This window comes from Leptopilina heterotoma, unplaced genomic scaffold (assembly GCF_015476425.1).
Source record: "Leptopilina heterotoma isolate Lh14 unplaced genomic scaffold, ASM1547642v1 Lhet_44, whole genome shotgun sequence".
Classification (NCBI taxonomy): Eukaryota; Metazoa; Arthropoda; class Insecta; order Hymenoptera; family Figitidae; genus Leptopilina; species Leptopilina heterotoma.
The window spans coordinates 2133449-2154623 of record NW_025111084.1 but is presented as its reverse complement, the minus strand read 5'-3'; the positions used below and the strand labels follow the sequence as shown (position 1 = coordinate 2154623).

Genomic DNA, 21175 nt, shown 5'->3' with positions numbered 1-21175 from the left:
TTAAACTTATTTTACAAGCTGACTTTATTTTATATAACTAAATTATACATTTGTAAACAATTTACAATCATATTTCAATTATAAAATCAATTATTAATTGCTTATTTAATGAATTTAGGCAAAAAAAGTTTGTTCCGGGTTCGAATGTTTATTTAAGAAAATAAACAATATATAATTAAAATATTTTGATAAAAAACTAAATAATACACTTATTAACGATTTACAATCATATTTCAATAATTAAATCAAGTATTAATTACTTAATTAATTAATTAAAGTGAAAAAAGCGTTAGTTCCGGGTTTGTCCGCAAGATATATGTCATCATTGGCTAAATTCAAATTTGCGCGGGGGCTCACCGACCAATGACCGTCATCCATGTGCAAATGCGCCTTTATATTTTGTATCGGAGTAATCTGTCAAAATGTTTAAATATCAAATAAAATTGTTTATATGCTCATTAATTATCTTATTGATTAATGTATAGGTAATATAAATATTAAAATATTTACTGAGTTCATTAATTTTGTTATTAACTAATTTTTTAATTGAAAAGTTAGACTGAAAAGTTTTAAAAAAACATAACCTAAAAATTGTGACACTTGTTTTGATTTGAATTATATTTTCAAAAAAAAGTAGAAGAAAAATTGAGAAGAAATTAATTTTTTATATTATATATATGTACATTTATTATAAAGTTCATTACTTCATTTCATATACATGTACTACACGTCTAATTTACAAAAAGATCTGATAATTGGTCATTTAAAAACAATTGATTAAAAATGAGAGAGTAATTTTTATATTAAAATGAAAAGTTATTTGTCTAGTGATTATTTAGTTTAAATTCACACACGTACAATAAATTAAAGTAAACAAATTGTGTATGCGCCAATAAAGAGGCACGTAAAAAGTGCGCAATTTTTCATTTATTTTTATTGATTTTGAAATTTTAGTTTTCGTGAATATTGTTAAAATCAAAAATTGTTTTTCAATGACCGCTAAAAAAACCATTTACAGAAAAGCGATCGTTTCACGCCTGCGTAATATTTTGAACCGCTGCTCAGAGATAATTTTCTTTCTGAGTTTTTTTAAACAAGAGAACATTTTTTTCTCTTTTTTGTTCTATTATTTTATTTTTCACTCTAGTGTCTTAAAATCTAATTTAAAGTTATTGTGTAAATTTGCGTATGAAGCAATTATTATGAACAAAGTGTAAGACTTTGACGTAATTATTATCGACATATTTTTAACAACACAAGTCTTCAATGATTTTTTTCTTAACATTATTTATGTGTTTATTTTTCAAAACTGGAACATTTTTTTTCTTAAAAATTACTTGGTGAATGACATCGGTTTTCCGATATCCATTTCAGGCAGCATCATTTGCATATGGTTGTCAATAATTTGAAATAATTCTTGAGGCTGAGGTATCCTTCCGGTTTCCAGCTTTGACCAAACAGGAACGTCTGTAATTTTTTCATTTTTTAATTTCAAAATATATTTTATAGTTAGAAAAAAAGGTTAATTGTAGAATTTTTAAGAAATTATATAGAATTTTAATAATTGTTACCATTTAAATGGATTTCGAAGGCTCCGGAAGAAATCAGTTGACCCTCGATAGCATTACAGATAAAAAAGAGTAAAATACTAGCGTAAAGGCGATTGTCAATGCACCATTGCCAAACAAAAGGCGCTGGCTGACCGATCCATTGGAATATATTAATTCCACTGAGAATTAAAAGTATGACTAGAATTTTTGCTATACCCTGGAAATTGAAAAGCAAATTATTTTCAAATAGTTATAAATCGCTTTATTTAATTCAACTTTCAATTTTTCTTAAAATTATACTTATAAATTATAGATAAATTTTTCTACCAGAAAATGTGCCACAAACATATTATATCCTGGGGGTTTGTAATTGTCGCCATTTATTTGGAGTTCTGGATATTTTTGTCTCAAAATACTAACATATTCCTCAAATACTTTTCTATATCCACACGAATAGCTGGAAAAAAATGGTTCAGAAATAAAAATAAGTACATGTAATTATTATGAGAATGACATTTTTTTGATAAGATATGATTTTTATCTACTTTACTAATCAAATAATTCGAATTCAAACGACAATTTTCCCGATTCTTAGAGTTATTTAATTATTATTTTATTATTACTTATTATTTTCTTTTAAATCTAAAATACTATATATATTTTGAATCTTATTTAATAGTAAATTTCAAGGAATAAAGAATCTACCACTTTATTGAATCCAATTAAGAATCAACAAGAATTGCTGATGCATGCAAACATAACCTTACATTTTTAATCTTGTTTCACGATATTATGAATTATTTATATTAAAATACATGAAAAAAACATTCTACAATAAAACAAAAATACAAAATATAGTAAATTTAATAACAAATTAATGTTTACCAATAGAAAAAATTTAACGTGGGTCCTGATTTTGATCCAAACTTTGCTAGAGGTACATCTTCATTTTCTTCGATTCTTGAATCAGCGACACAAATAAACACGAGAAAGAGGCACAAAATTAATTTTAACGAAACCATTGTTGTATTTACATTAAAATAATAATGAAGAAACTAAGTAATGTAAAATTTATCACGAAGTGGCTATAAACGTTCGTCTAGATTGATATCAAAAAACTGCTAAACCAGAACTGAGCTGAACGTCTGTTTACATGGATAAATAACCTCAAAACATTTCGTCAGCCTATATAATTACTGACCATACTGTTCAACTAGAAATAGTAACATCATAAAATAAAATAGTAAAAATTTGTCCGTATACTTTTAATAAACGAAGTTAATTCAGACAATAAAAACCGAAAAAATTGTTTTGTCTTTTATTGTCTCTGTCTCACTTATAATCTTTATGGAGTAAATTCTTTCCCTACTTTCAAAGTAAATTTACTAATTTAAGAACTAATTCCTACGTCAACTATGTTTTTATGAATAATTAAATATAATTGGCTATTGATATTGTTAATTAGACATTAATCATATTAATGAAATACGCACGTCTACACGAATACACTTTTTTTAGTTTGACAGACAGAGATACCAACTGTTAGAAAAAAAACTTTAACTTTGACACTTTTTTTAAGTCTCAAACTTAGTACATTATATATTTAATTCGTATGATCAATTTTGTCTTGTGTGGATTAATATTTTTACTATCTTAAAAATATTATGATTATTATAATATTAATTGTTATTATTTTTTTTTTATGTTTAACATTTTTGAAACTCCCACTCTTTCTGTGCGCAGGCGCATGGACTTTAAAAATATAACCTCAAAATTTTTATGCAAATGCCAAATGCCGCTTACAAAGTGCAAACACGTGTTGATTTTGTTTTTTTAAGCAGATTTTAGCATTAAATAAACAATAATGGTGCTGTGCAATGTTGATTGCGTGAAGAGAATATCTCAATATTTGGATGTCATTCCTGGAAAGATGCACATGTCGGAAAATAATGTAAGAAAATTAAAATTACTTATTAACAATATTGTGTCTACTATGTACTTTATTTGTTTCATTTTTTGGGAATTATCATTTATTATTTATATATAATAGTCGTTTATTGTACTTTTTCCAGTGAATTTCCTATTGTTTTTTAATTGAGTAACAAAATGTACACTGATTTAAAATTTTAAACCTTTTTAGACAGGGACAGATCAATAGTTGTGTGAATTTTCAGACATTTTCCCTGAAATTTCTTTAGAATCTCGTTTTTATTTGCCGGTACTAAAGGTCCTAAAGGGATAAAAGCAGAAGGTTTACTATTTTCCATATGAATTAGCGAGAATTGAAAGGTTTTTGTAAAGTTGTGAAAAAAAAAATTTTTACGATGGACAGTAATATATTATAATTCTTTTTATGCTAAGTCAGGTAGAAAGTTTCAATAGGAAACCGTTGATATTCTATTCTGTATATTCTATTCATTTTTCTCGATTTTTGTGAAAAATGTTCCGCTTTCGTATTTTCTAAAATCAAAGATCGTCTTTTTTCTTATTTTTTTCGTTTATTTATGAAATGTATAAAATATTTTTCTTTCGGAAAAAAATAGTTGTTTCTGTTATAAATAATTTTTGCAATTATTATCCGCAGGTAGTGGCAATGAGTAATTTATTGAAAAACCAAACAGTTGAGGGATTCAGTACAATCGTTCAAGCCATGACGAATTCTTCAAATTTGAAGCATCTTCTTGGCGATGATCCTGTATCCCGAGCATTGACACAACAATGGCTCGAATATGCGTCTGTTTGTGCAAATTACGCCGATAATTCTGCCAATACCAAAAGAGTATTAAAGGTAAATTGTAAATTATAATCAAGACAAAAAAAATTCGAAAAAACGTTTTTAAACATTATCTTTATTTTTCTTTTCAGGAACTGAATAATTTTCTTAACACCACCACGTATTTGGGAGGAACGAAAATTTCTGTCGCTGACATCTCTTTGTATCATATATTACATCCTATAATGGTATTTTTTTAAATTTTAATTTAAAATTTTTAATTTTAATTATAATTAGAAAAATGCTTTTTTTAAAAAAATAATTATTTTTCTTTTTTTACAGAGAGACTTGACTCCTTTGGAGAAAAAGGAATTTATCCACATGTCAAGGTGGTTTGAAAATTTACAACAGGATGAGAAAATAAGACAGAAGTTAGAATTAATCAATCTCAATATAATGTATATGCACTTGTGAAGAAAAAAAAAATCCCACCCTCTCTTTTTGTAAGTTTTTTCTGGATAAATCCAAATATATTTAAATTTCTTCTTTTCTACTGAAAAAATAAAACATTAAAATTTAAAGAAACAAAATTTTAACTTTAATACCTACTTGAATTTTCTTTTTGATTTATGAGAATTTTTTTTTATCCAGGGGCCCTAAAAAATCAATATACACTCCTGAGGGTAATTGACAGTTATCAGCTGATTATTGTCACTGTGACATTGTTACCATTATTACTCATTGTAAGCAAGAAGAATATACGAAAAAAAAGAATTTTTTTTAGAAAAGAAATTTAAATTTGGTAAATTGTTATCAATTGAGTGATATGATCTATAAAAATCGAATACAATTGATAGTCACAAGATGGCGTTCTTTGTACAAAAGTGCCGTATGTTACGTGCGGATTTACGTTATTTACGCGCAGGCGTAAAATCCGCGATTTGATTCGATGTTCAATCTTGGTTTAATCCTTTGAAAAGGAAGGCGGAAATATTCAAAATAAAACAAGTTAATTTCCGTTAAAACGGAGGGAAAAACCTCGAAAATAAGAAAGATCAATTAATAATTAATATTAATATCAATTAATTATTAATCCGACTCATTTCACGAGTAAACCCAATACATTTATTATATATTAAAGTCAAACATTACACAAGTCGAAGTTATTCTTAAGGCTATTTTTGGGACTACTCTGAAGTCCGTTACGAAAGAACTCCAAAATAGAACTGAATTCGTGAGGGAGCATTTATCCCTTGGTCCATGGCAGAATCTTTGCGCATGCCCTGTTATAGAGTTTGTAAAGTCTATGAAGTTTTTAGAATCACAACACTAACACTGCACTGCACTAATACACGTATAAACATACTCTATGTATTGAAAACATGTATTACAACAAGTGAACATAACCCTTTTGCATTCACACTAATTACACAATTATTAATTATTTACATCATATCTAGTAACAATAAATCTCTTATACTGCACTCATCATATTTAAATATAAACAACAATTATAACGATAACCAATTTGATAATGTATCATAATATAATATTATTATTATATCAATACGTTACAAACATATATACACATATATATACACATACATACATATATACATACATATATATATATATATATATATATATACATATATATACACACATACACACTTACACATACATATGTACATATCCTATACCATAATATTACAACAATCAATCAGATAAAGTTTACTAATAATATCATTTTCAAATAATACATTCATGCTGCACTATTAGCAACAATATAATATTGTTGTTAATTGTTCATAACGTTCATATTATACAATTGATAATTAAGTTTCGTCGCATAATGAAAGTCTATGTGTACGTGACTTTTCGAAGCCATTTCTGTGGTCACAAGTATGGTAAACACATGTTGCATTGTCCTATAGAAAAGGACACTTGAGATATTTTTTATATTCTTTTCGAGGGTTTCTCGGTTTTATGACACTAAAGAAACTAGAGATTACATTTTCTTTCGCTATTCTACTTGATTTATGACAATTCTAAGAAATGTTGATTTTCAGATACATATTCGGAATTTGGGAACTATTAAACCGTGAAGTATTATATTTTACAATAGTCAAACTTTCTTGTTTAGTCTCGTCAATATTTGTCTAAAGTCGTGAGAAAATACTAAAATAATTGAGTTTATTAACGAAATGTTATAATTTCGCGCTTCGATAACTCGTAAATCGATATATCGAAAGTTAACGAGCGAGATGGTAGTCGCTCGTAACACCTTCCCCCTTAAAGAGAATTTTCGCAAGAAAATTATAAAAGAAATTTCGCTTGGGTATTTAAAAATTTTTTTGTTTATTTTAAATTTGTCTATAATAACCTAAAATTTATTTTCTGAAACAATCATAACTACAAAAATTGAGATATAATTATTAGATTGATTCTAACTTGTCTTTTAAGTTCAAGAATAGGAGAGAAGATCTAAAAATGAAAGGAAAATTTTCTTTTTATTTTACTGTAAATATTCCAGAATTTTTAAAATAATTTCATACAGAACATCAAAAGAAATAATTTTCTTTTCTACTTTTTCACAGTGAAAATTTTTGAGGGGGTAAGAAAGAAGGGAAAAAAAGGTGAAAATTGAAAGACATGGTACGAGCAAGTCCCAGTTGCTCGACACCCCTTCCCCCTTAAAGAGGATGATGAAAAAAAAGAGTCCTGTATTGCAGGTAGTTAGCCTGCTGACACAGAATCGGTTTTATAAAAATGTCACTGACTTAAGAAAATGTCTTCGTTTATACAAATAGTAAAACGGTCATAAAGAAAGGGCTTTTCTTTTTTTAAAAATGAAGTTCAAAACTAAGTTTATTTAGCAACCTCTCTTATAGTTATGGAAGCATTTAAAATAACATTGTAAATTTTCTGATTAGGGACCAATACCCACTTTACGTTAAAATACTTTTCACGATTTCGACAAACACCATCCCCATCCTCACCACCCTTGACCTCTAGGCAACACATGCCATGTTCGCAGGTGGTGGATTCGGGTGAATGTAACTATTAGAAAAATGTTCTTATTTTACAAGGAGAATTGAAAGGTTGAAGAGAGAGTTATGAAAATTCCAGTTTCCTATTACAATTCAAATTTTCATTTTGAATGTTTATCAATGCGACGGCCACTCAACCTTATCTGGGAACGAAACCACGAGACGACCCTTTTGAACACTGGCCCTTTTGTTCTCATGTCTTTCCCGACCTCTGTAGCGTGACTCCCGGCTAATGCTATCCACATCACCTTTATTAATTCTAGTAGTGTGATTACTGGCCAGACTCACCACTACCCTGTGACTCCGTGCCGAGGCCGTCCTCATCAACATTCTACCTTTTGTCTCGGTCTCGCGGTCACATATTCCCAGAACCAATAAACCGTCCATTGCATCAAAACCTTAAATTGGTTCGCTAATTTTATTTGACTCCGAGCAATTGCATGGTTCTACCCGGCCTTTCGTCCTTCGTCATGTTTTGTAAAAATAATTAATAAAACACAGGTGTTTTGTTCATAGAACGTGTCACCTCGTGCAAAATAAATCCAAACTAATTGATTTTTCTTTTGTCAAGTCGTTTGTTGTCAATTGGTATACCATGCCAAGTAGAACACACAATTCGCAAGGGTCTCACCGAAATTGCAGGGTGTCCAGTGAATTTTGACTCTAGAATTCTCAGATTTATTTATTAATTTCTAATATTCTAAATATATTAAATTAAGTATTAAAACAATAAAAATTAAAATGAGGATTAAAATAATCGTACCTAATTGAAAAGATTTTAATTTTAGATATATTAAAATTTTAGATAAACTTAAAAACAATTATTTTTCTCAACATTATTCAAACCTTAATGAGAGAACAACTTTCTTATCTCAGTGAAATTGTCTAGATTTAATATAGTTTAAGTTATACATAAAACAGGTATACTTTTAAAATGAAAAAAAAAATATTCTTTAATTCATATATAACTCAAAATTTGGTGCATAGAAAAGTAAAACATATGTTTGTTTATTTCCTCTGCAAAACTAATTATAATATGTTTATCAAAACTTAAAATGTAGACTGAAACTTAGTTTGATTGCTGATATATGTTTTCTTAAAAATTTGTTGAAGAATATAAGGCTTAGTATAAATGTTCTTAAAATTTTTTTTTTTTTTTACAAATTAATGAAACTTTTCAAATTGCATTTATATTTAAAATTTCCGTCAATTTCTAGAATTTTCTGTTGTAAATAAATTCTCACACGTCAGACACCCCGAATTATAAAGATTTAAATCTTCCAAAATGATACCAAAATTGTCAACAACTCTCCCCTCTTCAAAGTACAATTTTCAAATTTTCTTATTGATTTCAATACGTTTAAAAAGAATAAAAATCTTTCTTTAAACTTTCTTTCTTTACTTAAACAGAAGGACTTATTAGATCTCGCGGTAAGGAATATTTTCCCTCGTTCGTGTGTCTCAAGGGTGGAAGATCAAGGATAATTTCTTCATTCTGAAACCCTAAAGGAGGCAGAATTCTCGTGCAAAAATTCCATTCCCAAAATTTCAAATGAAGAAATACCAAAATCCTCGGTATTAATATGAATAAATTGCCTTTCTGCCATATACATGTAATACAACAGACTTTCAAGGTTTCAAAACACCCTTTCTAACACCCATTAAGTGGAAAATAATAACGTTGAAGCGCATTAAAACAAGAGAAAGAGAGATGCCCTTTTTTGTGCAATAATCAGGTTCTTTGCATGTAAAGCAGTGCTTATCTTTTAAAAAGGAAATTGGTATGTACTAAACAAATTTTCATTGATTAGTCAGGTATTTTCGTGACATTAAGGGTTGAATATTTCGGACAAAGTTTTAAAAATTAAATTGACACTTGTAGAGATAGAGAAAACAGCCGTGGAAGTAAAAGAAATTGCGTTGTTGCCTTTAAAATTGTCTGTTTAAAAATATCATAAAACAGTTCAAAAATATGTCTGTCTTTGTCATGTCACGTCATTTTTACATTACAATAAAATTCCATTATTTGCATTAATTTCACCACAATGTACGGAATATTCACAATCATATATTCATTAATATTATTCACAAAATTTTTAATTCATTCACACCATTTGTCTCTTCTAGACTTTACCTTAAATCGATTATATACAATCGTAAAAACAATTAATTCTGACAACTTAAGAAAAATACTAAAAATTTTAATTAATTCAACATTTTAAATACAACAATCTATTATTTAAATTAATAAGAAAGATGTTAATTCACAGAATTAAAAATATTTAGAAAAACTAATTCGAAAATATTGTAGTTACAAAAATGAGAATTAGTGTCATTTTATATTATTAAAATATTTTAAAGTACTTCGTATTATACAACAATTGACTAAATAAAAATGTAAACATAAAAATATATAAAATATTTCTTAATTTATAAGTATTCTAATTATTCAAAATTGAAAATAAACCATTTTTATCATTTTAAAAATATCAATATTAAATTTTCTATATCTTAAATAATTTGACAATTAAATATTTAATAAAAACAATAATTATTGCCTAATTAGTTTGACTATATACTAACTATATCAAATTTTTAACTAACACAACACATTTAATTTAGACTCAACAAAACAATAATATATTAATTATTATAAAATACATATGTCAATTATGAAATACTCAATTATCACAAAAATAAAAATGCATCTAAATAATTTATTAAATAGCAAAAATAAGAAAACTAATTGTTTCACACGGAAATTTTAAAACTTTCCAAAAAATTTCTTAATTATACCTTTAAATAGTGTAAAAATCATAACCTCAGAAGAGACAAATTATAATCTATAATTTCATAATCATACGCTAATCATACCTTTATTTTATTATTCCAAAACACTACGTTTCACGCACTTCACAACGAAATGATCACAATTTCAAAATTTGAAATTCTTTCGCGCACACACTTTTCCACTATATTCTTCTTACTTTTGGAAACAATATTCTTCTTGTAGTTGGTTGACCTTGCAGAAGTCCGCTCAAAAAATATTGAAAATCCTATTCATTGGTTCAGGAAAAATCAGGTATCAGCATCTCTTCGAAGTACAGAACTCAGGAAAGCAGGATAACAGGATACTCCCAGTTGAATAAAGTTTTTTAAAATTTATTTTTATTATTAAAATTGACACTCGTTCGACGTCCTAATACAGCAACAATATTTAATCCAGCACAACAATTTGAATTTGTAGTTTGGTTCTCCAGATGAATTCCATGATGTCCAAAGTAAAAAGATTGAATATTTCACTTCCATTTATATCACTGATTAATTCATTAGTCTCAAATTTTTCTCGAAATGTTCATGGTACACAAAAAATGTTAATATTTACACTGTTTTATATAGTTTATTTTATGAAATTCCTTAAAATTTTAACACTGTTAGATTTACAACCCGTAATATTTGTTATTTTCACTATTGTTCTTTAAAGTTCAAATTCACATAAAATTTCGAATAAAAGTCACAAAATTTGCAAAAATTTAAATTTTTCCGCACCAAGATCCCGGTTGAGCCCCCAAGTTTGTTACGTGCGGATTTACGTTATTTACGCGCAGGCGTAAAATCCGCGATTTGATTCGATGTTCAATCTTGGTTTAATCCTTTGAAAAGGAAGGCGGAAATATTCAAAATAAAACAAGTTAATTTCCGTTAAAACGGAGGGAAAAACCTCGAAAATAAGAAAGATCAATTAATAATTAATATTAATATCAATTAATTATTAATCCGACTCATTTCACGAGTAAACCCAATACATTTATTATATATTAAAGTCAAACATTACACAAGTCGAAGTTATTCTTAAGGCTATTTTTGGGACTACTCTGAAGTCCGTTACGAAAGAACTCCAAAATAGAACTGAATTCGTGAGGGAGCATTTATCCCTTGGTCCATGGCAGAATCTTTGCGCATGCCCTGTTATAGAGTTTGTAAAGTCTATGAAGTTTTTAGAATCACAACACTAACACTGCACTGCACTAATACACGTATAAACATACTCTATGTATTGAAAACATGTATTACAACAAGTGAACATAACCCTTTTGCATTCACACTAATTACACAATTATTAATTATTTACATCATATCTAGTAACAATAAATCTCTTATACTGCACTCATCATATTTAAATATAAACAACAATTATAACGATAACCAATTTGATAATGTATCATAATATAATATTATTATTATATCAATACGTTACAAACATATATACACATATATATACACATACATACATATATACATACATATATATATATATATATATATATACATATATATACACACATACACACATACACATACATATGTACATATCCTATACCATAATATTACAACAATCAATCAGATAAAGTTTACTAATAATATCATTTTCAAATAATACATTCATGCTGCACTATTAGCAACAATATAATATTGTTGTTAATTGTTCATAACGTTCATATTATACAATTGATAATTAAGTTTCGTCGCATAATGAAAGTCTATGTGTACGTGACTTTTCGAAGCCATTTCTGTGGTCACAAGTATGGTAAACACATGTTGCATTGTCCTATAGAAAAGGACACTTGAGATATTTTTTATATTCTTTTCGAGGGTTTCTCGGTTTTATGACACTAAAGAAACTAGAGATTACATTTTCTTTCGCTATTCTACTTGATTTATGACAATTCTAAGAAATGTTGATTTTCAGATACATATTCGGAATTTGGGAACTATTAAACCGTGAAGTATTATATTTTACAATAGTCAAACTTTCTTGTTTAGTCTCGTCAATATTTGTCTAAAGTCGTGAGAAAATACTAAAATAATTGAGTTTATTAACGAAATGTTATAATTTCGCGCTTCGATAACTCGTAAATCGATATATCGAAAGTTAACGAGCGAGATGGTAGTCGCTCGTAACACGTAAAGAACAGTGCTGCCAGGTACCCTCACCAAACGCAACTGCGCTTGCGCTACAAAAATGATCTTATTAGCGAAATGAACCGCGCATTTTTAAAACGTTTAATACACAGTCGAGAGCGATTTGATTGGGGCGCCTGTATATCCCCGTTTTTAAAAAGTCCAAAATGTAATTTGATCAAAATTACAAATTATGTCAAACGTTAAATCCATATAAATTTCATTCGATATAATGTGGCTTTACACAAACGTTTACTTAATAAAATGAGTTTATCCAAGAAATTGTTTTTCAGCAAATGGGCTAAATTATTCAAAATAATATTTTAGTAACCATTTTGTCAAAAAAGCAGCGAATCAAAGATTATCTGTTTAGACAAGTCACCCGTAGAGGAACTGTAATTTCTTTGGTTTCTTTGTCAACATTTTCTATTCTTCTAAGGTTAATTTTAAATTTAAAAAAAAATTTATATTAAAACAATGTTTCCATGAGAAGCCTACATATAGAGTTAGAAACAAGAGAAAAAAATATACCTATTTATTACTATAAACAATAATTAAACATTAAAACTAACCTCAAAATAAAATTTCAAGACAATATTTATCCTAATTAATTTTCCGAACTGATGTCGCTCGTTTCCTTATGGTATGTGTCAAATTTATTATGACTTGCCGTATGGTTGGAATTTTTAACCTAAAAAATAAAAACAATTTCAATATACCTTTAATATTAATTTGTGTGATTATCAAGATTTATATTGATAAACATAAATTTCAATAAATTTTTTTTTAATATTGTTATTTATAATTAATAAATTAATTATTTGTTATTTACTATATGTTATTATATATATTTATAATATTAAAAGTAAAACTAAAACTAACCTCAATGCAAAATTTAATTTTCTTCTTCTTCTTACTGTCATATTTTGCACCTATAATTTAAACCTGAAAAAAAAATTAATTCGCATTAAAATAATTAAACTATTTATTTACTTATTTATTTATTCATTAAAAAACAATACTTATCTTAATTAATTATACAACACGTTTGTATATTCCATTCTGCACAGATTATCGTAAACAAAACAAAACTGCTTTACCAACAAATTCTTTATTTTGAAATTTGACACAACTATAGGTAATTTCACTTTCTGCATTATCGACTCGTGGTACGAGTTACCGAAAATATGCTTGAAATAGTTTGTACATCACCACGGCGCTAGTAGTACAAGCGCGCACTGGTGGGGACGCTCGAAGTGGTGGGGACACGGGTATATAAGCAGGCGCCCGAGACGAGACTGGCACTTCATGCTCAACTGTGTTACAGGTAAGCAATAGTACCAAAGCCTTGTTAAGGCAGACGAACTTAAGCTGTATTACAGCAAAGCCTTGTTAAGGCAGACGAACTTAAGCTGTATTACAGCAAAGCCTTATTAAGGCAAACGGACGTAAAGCTGTATTACAGCAAAGCCTTATTAAGGCAAACGGACGTAAAGCTGTATTACAGCAAAGCCTTATTAAGGCAAACGGACGTAAAGCTGTATTACAGCAAAGCCTTTTTAAGGCAGACGGACGTAAAGCTGTATTACAGCAAAGCCTTTTTAAGGCAGACGGACGTAAAGCTGTATTACAGCAAAGCCTTGTTAAGGCAGACGAACTTAAGCTGTATTACAGCAAAGCCTTGTTAAGGCAGACGAACTTAAGCTGTATTACAGCAAAGCCTTATTAAGGCAAACGGACGTAAAGCTGTATTACAGCAAAGCCTTATTAAGGCAAACGGACGTAAAGCTGTATTACAGCAAAGCCTTATTAAGGCAGACGGGTGTAAAGCTGTATTACAGCAAAGCCTTATTAAGGCAAACGGACGTAAAGCTGTATTACGGCAAAGCCTTATTAAGGCAAACGGACGTAAAGCTGTATTACAGCAAAGCCTTTTTAAGGCAGACGGACGTAAAGCTGTATTACAGCAAAGCCTTTTTAAGGCAGACGGACGTAAAGCTGTATTACAGCAAAGCCTTGTTAAGGCAGACGAACTTAAGCTGTATTACAGCAAAGCCTTGTTAAGGCAGACGAACTTAAGCTGTATTACAGCAAAGCCTTATTAAGGCAAACGGACGTAAAGCTGTATTACAGCAAAGCCTTATTAAGGCAAACGGACGTAAAGCTGTATTACAGCAAAGCCTTATTAAGGCAGACGGGTGTAAAGCTGTATTACAGCAAAGCCTTATTAAGGCAAACGGACGTAAAGCTGTATTACGGCAAAGCCTTATTAAGGCAAACGGACGTAAAGCTGTATTACAGCAAAGCCTTTTTAAGGCAGACGGACGTAAAGCTGTATTACAGCAAAGCCTTTTTAAGGCAGACGGACGTAAAGCTGTATTACAGCAAAGCCTTATTAAGGCAAAACGGACGTAAAGCTGTATTACAGCAAAGCCTTTTTAAGGCAGACGGACGTAAAGCTGTATTACAGCAAAGCCTTATTAAGGCAGACGGACGTAAAGCTGTATTACAGCAAAGCCTTTTTAAGGCAGACGGACGTAAAGCTGTATTACGGCAAAGCCTTATTAAGGCAAAACGGACGTTTTTTTTATTCGACAGTTTATTAAATAATCGTTGATAAAATAAGTCCCCGAGTGCAGTCCCATGGCATCGTTATTTGCTTTGCTTTTTGTAACTTGACTATTAAAAGAATTAATTTTAGAAACTTTATAAATTATTTATTCTCTACATTATATTATGCAGACTTTTTTCAAATTTCTATCAAAACTATAATTATTTTAATGGAAATTTTGTTAAATAATTCATCTTTTTGAAAATGATTTTCTCAAATAATTGATTATTTTCTAATTTCAAGACAATATAATTGAATTTCAAAGATTTTTTTTAAACTACTAATTGAATTTCGTTTTAAAGAATTTTATTATAATTTTTGTAAATAGTTGCTTGATCTCTAATAATTTGTGAATTTAATGTAATGGAAATTCTAAAATATATATATATATATATTAACACAAGTAGTAGCTTGTAGTTGCTAAAATTTTAAAAAAATACCCAAATAGCCTAATTACAAAACCCAACGCAAAACGATGCTATTAGATTGCACCCTTATTATTTTGTCTTTTTAACAAATTTTTTTTTTACAGAAATTCATGTACCAGTATCTACTGTATTGACATAATGAAGAGAAAACAACAATTGAGTTTAAAATGTTTGTGTTTAAAAGTTGTTTTTTGAAAAAATTTTATTTACATTTAAAATTAATAATTGTAATTTATTTGTTTATTCTTTATTTTTTCAGCAACAAATGAATCTCGTGAAGGACATTCTACCAGATTTTTCTACGGTAACTTACAGACACAAAAATCTGACGAAAATTTGACATTTTCTTCATCGTCATCAACTCCAAAGACAGAAGAGGCAGAACATCGAAAAGCAGAGAAGAAAACTTTTCGCTCGAGTGGAATATTCAGATTAAAATGTAAGTTTTTTAAAATTATTTTCTTCAAGTATTTGATTTAAATTGAGGAATTTTTTAATTTTAATTCTTTTGTTTCTTTTTAATTTTCAGCACCAACTAGATCTCGCGAAGAAATGTCTACCAGTTCAATTGGAAAGACTGAAAATGTGAAAGCTGGAATTCCGGAGAAACAATCTTTTACTTCCAGTGAAAGATTGAGTTTAAAATGTTAGTGTTTAACAGATGTATTTTAAAAATATTTTTATTTATATGTAAAGTTAACAATTGTAATTTATTTGTTTATTCTCTATTTTTTCAGCAACAAATGAATCTCGTGAAGGACATTCAACCAGATTCTTCTACGGAAACTCACAGACAAAAAAATCTGACGAAAATTTGACAGTTTCTCAATCACCAACAACTTCAATGACTGAGCAGGCTGAACCTCGAAAAGCAGAGAAGAAAACTTTTCGCTCGAGTGGAATATTCAGATTAAAATGTAAGTTTTTTAAAATTATTTTCTTCAAGTATTTGATTTAAATTGAGGAATTTTTAAATTTTAATTCTTTTGTTTCTTTTTAATTTTCAGCACCAACTAGATCTCGCGAAGAAATGTCTACCAGTTCAATTGGAAAGACTGAAAATGTGAAAGCTGGAATTCCGGAGAAACAATCTTTTACTTCCAGTGAAAGATTGAGTTTAAAATGTTAGTGTTTAACAGATGTATTTTAAAAATATTTTTATTTATATGTAAAGTTAACAATTGTAATTTATTTGTTTATTCTCTATTTTTTCAGCAACAAATGAATCTCGTGAAGGACATTCAACCAGATTCTTCTACGGAAACTCACAGACAAAAAAATCTGACGAAAATTTGACAGTTTCTCAATCACCAACAACTTCAATGACTGAGCAGGCTGAACCTCGAAAAGCAGAGAAGAAAACTTTTCGCTCGAGTGGAATATTCAGATTAAAATGTAAGTTTTTTAAAATTATTTTCTTCAAGTATTTGATTTAAATTGAGGAATTTTTTAATTTTAATTCTTTTGTTTCTTTTTAATTTTCAGCACCAACTAGATCTCGCGAAGAAATGTCTACCAGTTCGATTGGAAAGACTGAAGATCTAAAATCTGGAATTCCGGAGAAACAATTTTTCTCTTCTAGTGAAAGATTGAGTCTAAAATGTTAGTGTTTAACAGATGTATTTTAAAAATATTTTTATTTACATGTAAAGTTAACAATTGTAATTTATTTGTTTATTCTCTATTTTTTCAGCATCAAATGAATCTCGTGAAGGACATTCTACCAGATTCTTCTACGGTAACTCACAGTCACAAAAATCTGACGAAAATTTGACATTTTCTTCATCGTCATCAACTCCAAAGACTGTGCAGGCTGAACCTCGAAAAGCAGAGAAGAAAACTTTTCGCTCGAGTGGAATATTCAGATTAAAATGTAAGTTTTTTAAAATTATTTTCTTCAAGTATTTGATTTAAATTGAGGAATTTTTTAATTTTAATTCTTTTGTTTCTTTTTAATTTTCAGCACCAACTAGATCTCGCGAAGAAATGTCTACCAGTTCGATTGGAAAGACTGAAGATCTAAAATCTGGAATTCCGGAGAAACAATTTTTCTCTTCTAGTGAAAGATTGAGTCTAAAATGTTAGTGTTTAACAGATGTATTTTAAAAATATTTTTATTTACATGTAAAGTTAACAATTGTAATTTATTTGTTTATTCTCTATTTTTTCAGTATCAAATGAATCTCGTGAAGGACATTCTACCAGATTCTTCTACGGTAACTCACAGTCACAAAAATCTGACGAAAATTTGACATTTTCTTCATCGTCATCAACTCCAAAGACTGTGCAGGCTGAACCTCGAAAAGCAGAGAAGAAAACTTTTCGCTCGAGTGGAATATTCAGATTAAAATGTAAGTTTTTTAAAATTATTTTCTTCAAGTATTTGATTTAAATTGAGGAATTTTTTAATTTTAATTCTTTTGTTTCTTTTTAATTTTCAGCACCAACTAGATCTCGCGAAGAAATGTCTACCAGTTCGATTGGAAAGACTGAAGATCTAAAATCTGGAATTCCGGAGAAACAATTTTTCTCTTCTAGTGAAAGATTGAGTCTAAAATGTTAGTGTTTAACAGATGTATTTTAAAAATATTTTTATTTACATGTAAAGTTAACAATTGTAATTTATTTGTTTATTCTCTATTTTTTCAGTATCAAATGAATCTCGTGAAGGACATTCTACCAGATTCTTCTACGGTAACTCACAGTCACAAAAATCTGACGAAAATTTGACATTTTCTTCATCGTCATCAACTCCAAAGACTGTGCAGGCTGAACCTCGAAAAGCAGAGAAGAAAACTTTTCGCTCGAGTGGAATATTCAGATTAAAATGTAAGTTTTTTAAAATTATTTTCTTCAAGTATTTGATTTAAATTGAGGAATTTTTTAATTTTAATTCTTTTGTTTCTTTTTAATTTTCAGCACCAACTAGATCTCGCGAAGAAATGTCTACCAGTTTAATTGAAAAGACTGAAAAGCAAATTTTGTCTTCGAGTAAAGGACCGGAAAGAAAAATTTCATTTCATAGTCAAAGATTAAGTTTGAAATGTAAGTTTTTAATAATTAACCAAGGAAAAAATGATTCGTACGATGAATCATTTTCACCTGGGTACATTTTAAAAATATTTTATTAAAATAACAATTTAAAAATTTTAATTTATTTAATTCCTTTTTTTCTTTTTCAGCACCAAGTGATTCTCCTGAAAAGCTGTCACCGTGTTCAGTTCACCGCGTGTACCAACAGAAACATCATTATCATTATCGTCATCAACTGGACCTGATTTAAAAATCACTTCTTCAAAAGTAGAGAAATCGAAAAAGCAAGAAGCTAAATTTTCCCATTCAACATCAACTTCAAAAAGAGATGGTAAAATTTTGTATTCTTTTTTCTTCTTTTATATTTTCTTAATCTCTCTCAATATAAAATTAATAAAATTTTCATTTCTTCCAATTATAGGTGTTGACTCATCAATTGAAAGTGGTGCTGGCCCCTCTTCAAAACGAAAGAAATACAGTGTCGAGAAATCTACAATTGGTGTTTCTTCAAACAGAAAAAGAACGTCAATTACTTTGGATAATGAAAATATTGATAAACCGTTGCATCATAAAGTGAGAAGAAGATTGGAATTAATGGGAACAGAAAAGCATACGGTAAAAGTTTGTTTGGGAAAATTATGTAAATCAGCAAACATTAAAAATCGAATTGAAGAAGATGCAAAGGTTGTTTCATCAATGATGTATGAGGCAACAACAATGGCATTATTCGGCCTATATGAAGAAACGAATGTTGAAAATGTTGAAAATTGCCCATCATTGTTGGAGAAATGGACCAACAATGGTCCCGACTTTCTGTCATTTTTAATATCATTAAAGCAGAAAGTAAATGCTCAACGTAAAGTAACTGAACAGGATGCGAAAATAAATACAATGGTCAACGAATATAAAGAATTAAGGAATGACATTCCACTTTATGACGGAGAATATAGAACGGCAATAATTCAGGAGGCAGCTTCAGTGTTGAATCGAAACTTTAAAACAAATTTCACGACGCATGCAGCATCACGATTAAGAAGATATTTGCAGCTATTAATGGAAATTGAAGACGAAGAAAAAAATCATATGGAAGTAGATGAAATTCAAGAAATTTGTTCAGTTTACCGTATCAAAAATGATAATGATGAAAAAATAAAAATTAGGAGTTTTAAAAATAGCATTAAAAATGAACAAAGAAAAGAATTTCAAAAATCTCAAAAAAAAATTCCAGATGAAATGCGAGAAAAAAATACATCAGACTATTGCGATGAAAGATATGTTCGACAGGAAAAATATCGCAAACATTGCGATAAAGTCTATTATAAAAAAAGGCCAAGAAGGCGAAGAAAAAAATCGAAAAAGGAAAAAGAAGAAGAAAAAGAGAAGAATGAGGAAAAAGAAAAAGAGAAGAATAAGGAAAAAAAGAAATTTCGAAAAAGAAGGCCTTCATTTTATAAACAATCTGTTGCTGCTTTAAATCTCCTGCTGCAAGAAAATAAATGTAAAGTGAAAGGATTCCCTATTGATTTACTGAAAAAGGATGATGATGATGATGGAAGAAAATTGGACTTTACAAAATTGACAAAAGATGAAGAATGGCATAAATTTTGCCATTTTTCATTATGATTCAACAAGAATTTCATGATAAAAAGAAGAAGAATTTCACATTAATTCCACAAATTTCATTAGGCGTGAAGCATGTCGTTTATACAAATACTGCTTTAAAAGATTTGCAAGTGGCAACTGTTATTAAAGAAATTAAAGAAAAAAAGGCAATTTTACAAAAAAAGAAAAAAAATTCAAGAAAGAATAAGGATCATCTTCAAAGAGCAGTTGATAAAATGGACGATGAAATGAAGCGCTTAAGTGAAATGAACAATGAAGAAAGGTGGAATTCAATGTTCAACTTTAAATCAATCCAAAGAGGTCGAAAAAGATTAAAGAATGGTGGTAAATTTTCTGGTACAATAACGACAAATGGTGTGGACGTGTCAGTAATTTTTGATTTACCCACAAAACATGATGTTGTACAATCAAAGAAGAAAGTTGGAAGTTACAAAAAATTTTGTGGTTTTGATCCTGGTGCGAGGGCGACTCTGGCTGGTGTCAGTAGAGAAAACGATCCTAATCCAACCACTAATGTAAAAAAGGATTCAGCTATTTACATTGGTAGTTGGATGATGAGATGGCAGATGGGCGACTACAGAAGAAGAGAATTAAAGAAAAAAAAAGGTGTAGATATGCAAAAATATTACAAGCAACTTGCTGAGGATCCATGGATGGAAAATTTTTGCATGACTAATCCTCGAGATCGCCATCGCATAACAAAATATAGAATACATCTTTTACAAAATTTCCAATCACTTCATCAAAAAAGATCCGTAACGCGTTTAAAAATAGATCAATATTCGGCGCACAAACGACAAGTTGATCAACTTGTAAATTGGATAGTAGGTGATACAAAGAAGAAACCCTGTTTCGTTGCAATTGGTGGAGCTGAAATACCTAATTTTATCAAGGGATACACTAAAGCTCCTTTGAAACGTATTCAACAAACTCTTTTCCAAAGATCAGAAGAATTAGGAAAAGATAAATTGCAAGTCGTGAAAGTAAATGAGTTTAATACAACAAAAATGTGTAGTCGCTGTGTGAGACCACTTAAAATATCCAAGAGTCCCCATCGATACACTTATTGTGCGAAATGCAAAACAACGTGGGAAAGAGACGTAAATGCAGGGCGTAATATTCTTAATCTTGCACTTGTTCAAGAAAAAATCATACCAAAGGATTCCATAAAAAATCACCATCTATTTCGGATCAAGAATGATGAC

General features: G+C 29.0%; 4 protein-coding genes across 7 annotated transcripts; 3 read left to right on the top strand and 1 right to left on the bottom strand.

The window, feature by feature from the left end:
- Positions 1-883: 883 nt before the first annotated feature.
- LOC122506845 (thioredoxin reductase-like selenoprotein T homolog CG3887) lies at positions 884-3076 on the bottom strand. Its single transcript, XM_043619205.1, has 4 exons — positions 2436-3076; positions 1878-2007; positions 1572-1767; positions 884-1467 (listed from the first exon to the last, which is right to left on the bottom strand). The coding sequence occupies exons 1-4, from the start codon at positions 2570-2572 to the stop codon at positions 1334-1336; spliced, it is 597 nt and encodes a 198-aa protein (XP_043475140.1). The 5' UTR covers positions 2573-3076; the 3' UTR covers positions 884-1333.
- Positions 3077-3323: 247 nt separating this feature from the next.
- Positions 3324-5704, top strand: LOC122506864 (eukaryotic translation elongation factor 1 epsilon-1). 2 transcript variants are annotated; one of them, XM_043619249.1, is made up of 5 exons: positions 3324-3501; positions 4135-4338; positions 4416-4511; positions 4606-4766; positions 4915-5704. In XM_043619249.1, exons 1-4 carry the CDS (start codon positions 3415-3417, stop codon positions 4735-4737), a joined length of 519 nt encoding a protein of 172 aa, XP_043475184.1. In that variant the 5' UTR covers positions 3324-3414; the 3' UTR covers positions 4738-4766; positions 4915-5704. The 2 variants fall into 2 exon arrangements, with proteins under 2 accessions (XP_043475184.1, XP_043475183.1); XM_043619248.1 differs by lacking the exon at positions 4915-5704 and having other exon boundaries at positions 4606-4848.
- A 7471-nt stretch (positions 5705-13175) lies between these two features.
- On the top strand, positions 13176-17410 carry LOC122506978. 3 transcript variants are annotated; one of them, XR_006302060.1, is made up of 8 exons: positions 15450-15483; positions 15574-15753; positions 15844-15960; positions 16052-16231; positions 16322-16438; positions 16530-16709; positions 16800-17187; positions 17278-17410. XR_006302060.1 is itself a non-coding variant. In XM_043619436.1 (7 exons), exons 1-7 carry the CDS (start codon positions 13584-13586, stop codon positions 16919-16921), a joined length of 915 nt encoding a protein of 304 aa, XP_043475371.1. In that variant the 5' UTR covers positions 13176-13583; the 3' UTR covers positions 16922-17255. The 3 variants fall into 3 exon arrangements, 2 of the variants coding, with proteins under 2 accessions (XP_043475371.1, XP_043475370.1); XM_043619436.1 differs by lacking the exons at positions 15450-15483; positions 17278-17410 and adding an exon at positions 13176-13602 and having other exon boundaries at positions 16800-17255; XM_043619435.1 differs by lacking the exon at positions 17278-17410 and having other exon boundaries at positions 16800-17255.
- On the top strand, positions 17014-17888 carry LOC122506948. Its single transcript, XM_043619395.1, has 5 exons — positions 17014-17052; positions 17118-17187; positions 17278-17394; positions 17486-17665; positions 17756-17888. Exons 1-5 carry the CDS (start codon positions 17014-17016, stop codon positions 17875-17877), a joined length of 528 nt encoding a protein of 175 aa, XP_043475330.1. The 3' UTR covers positions 17878-17888.
- Positions 17889-21175: the final 3287 nt, after the last annotated feature.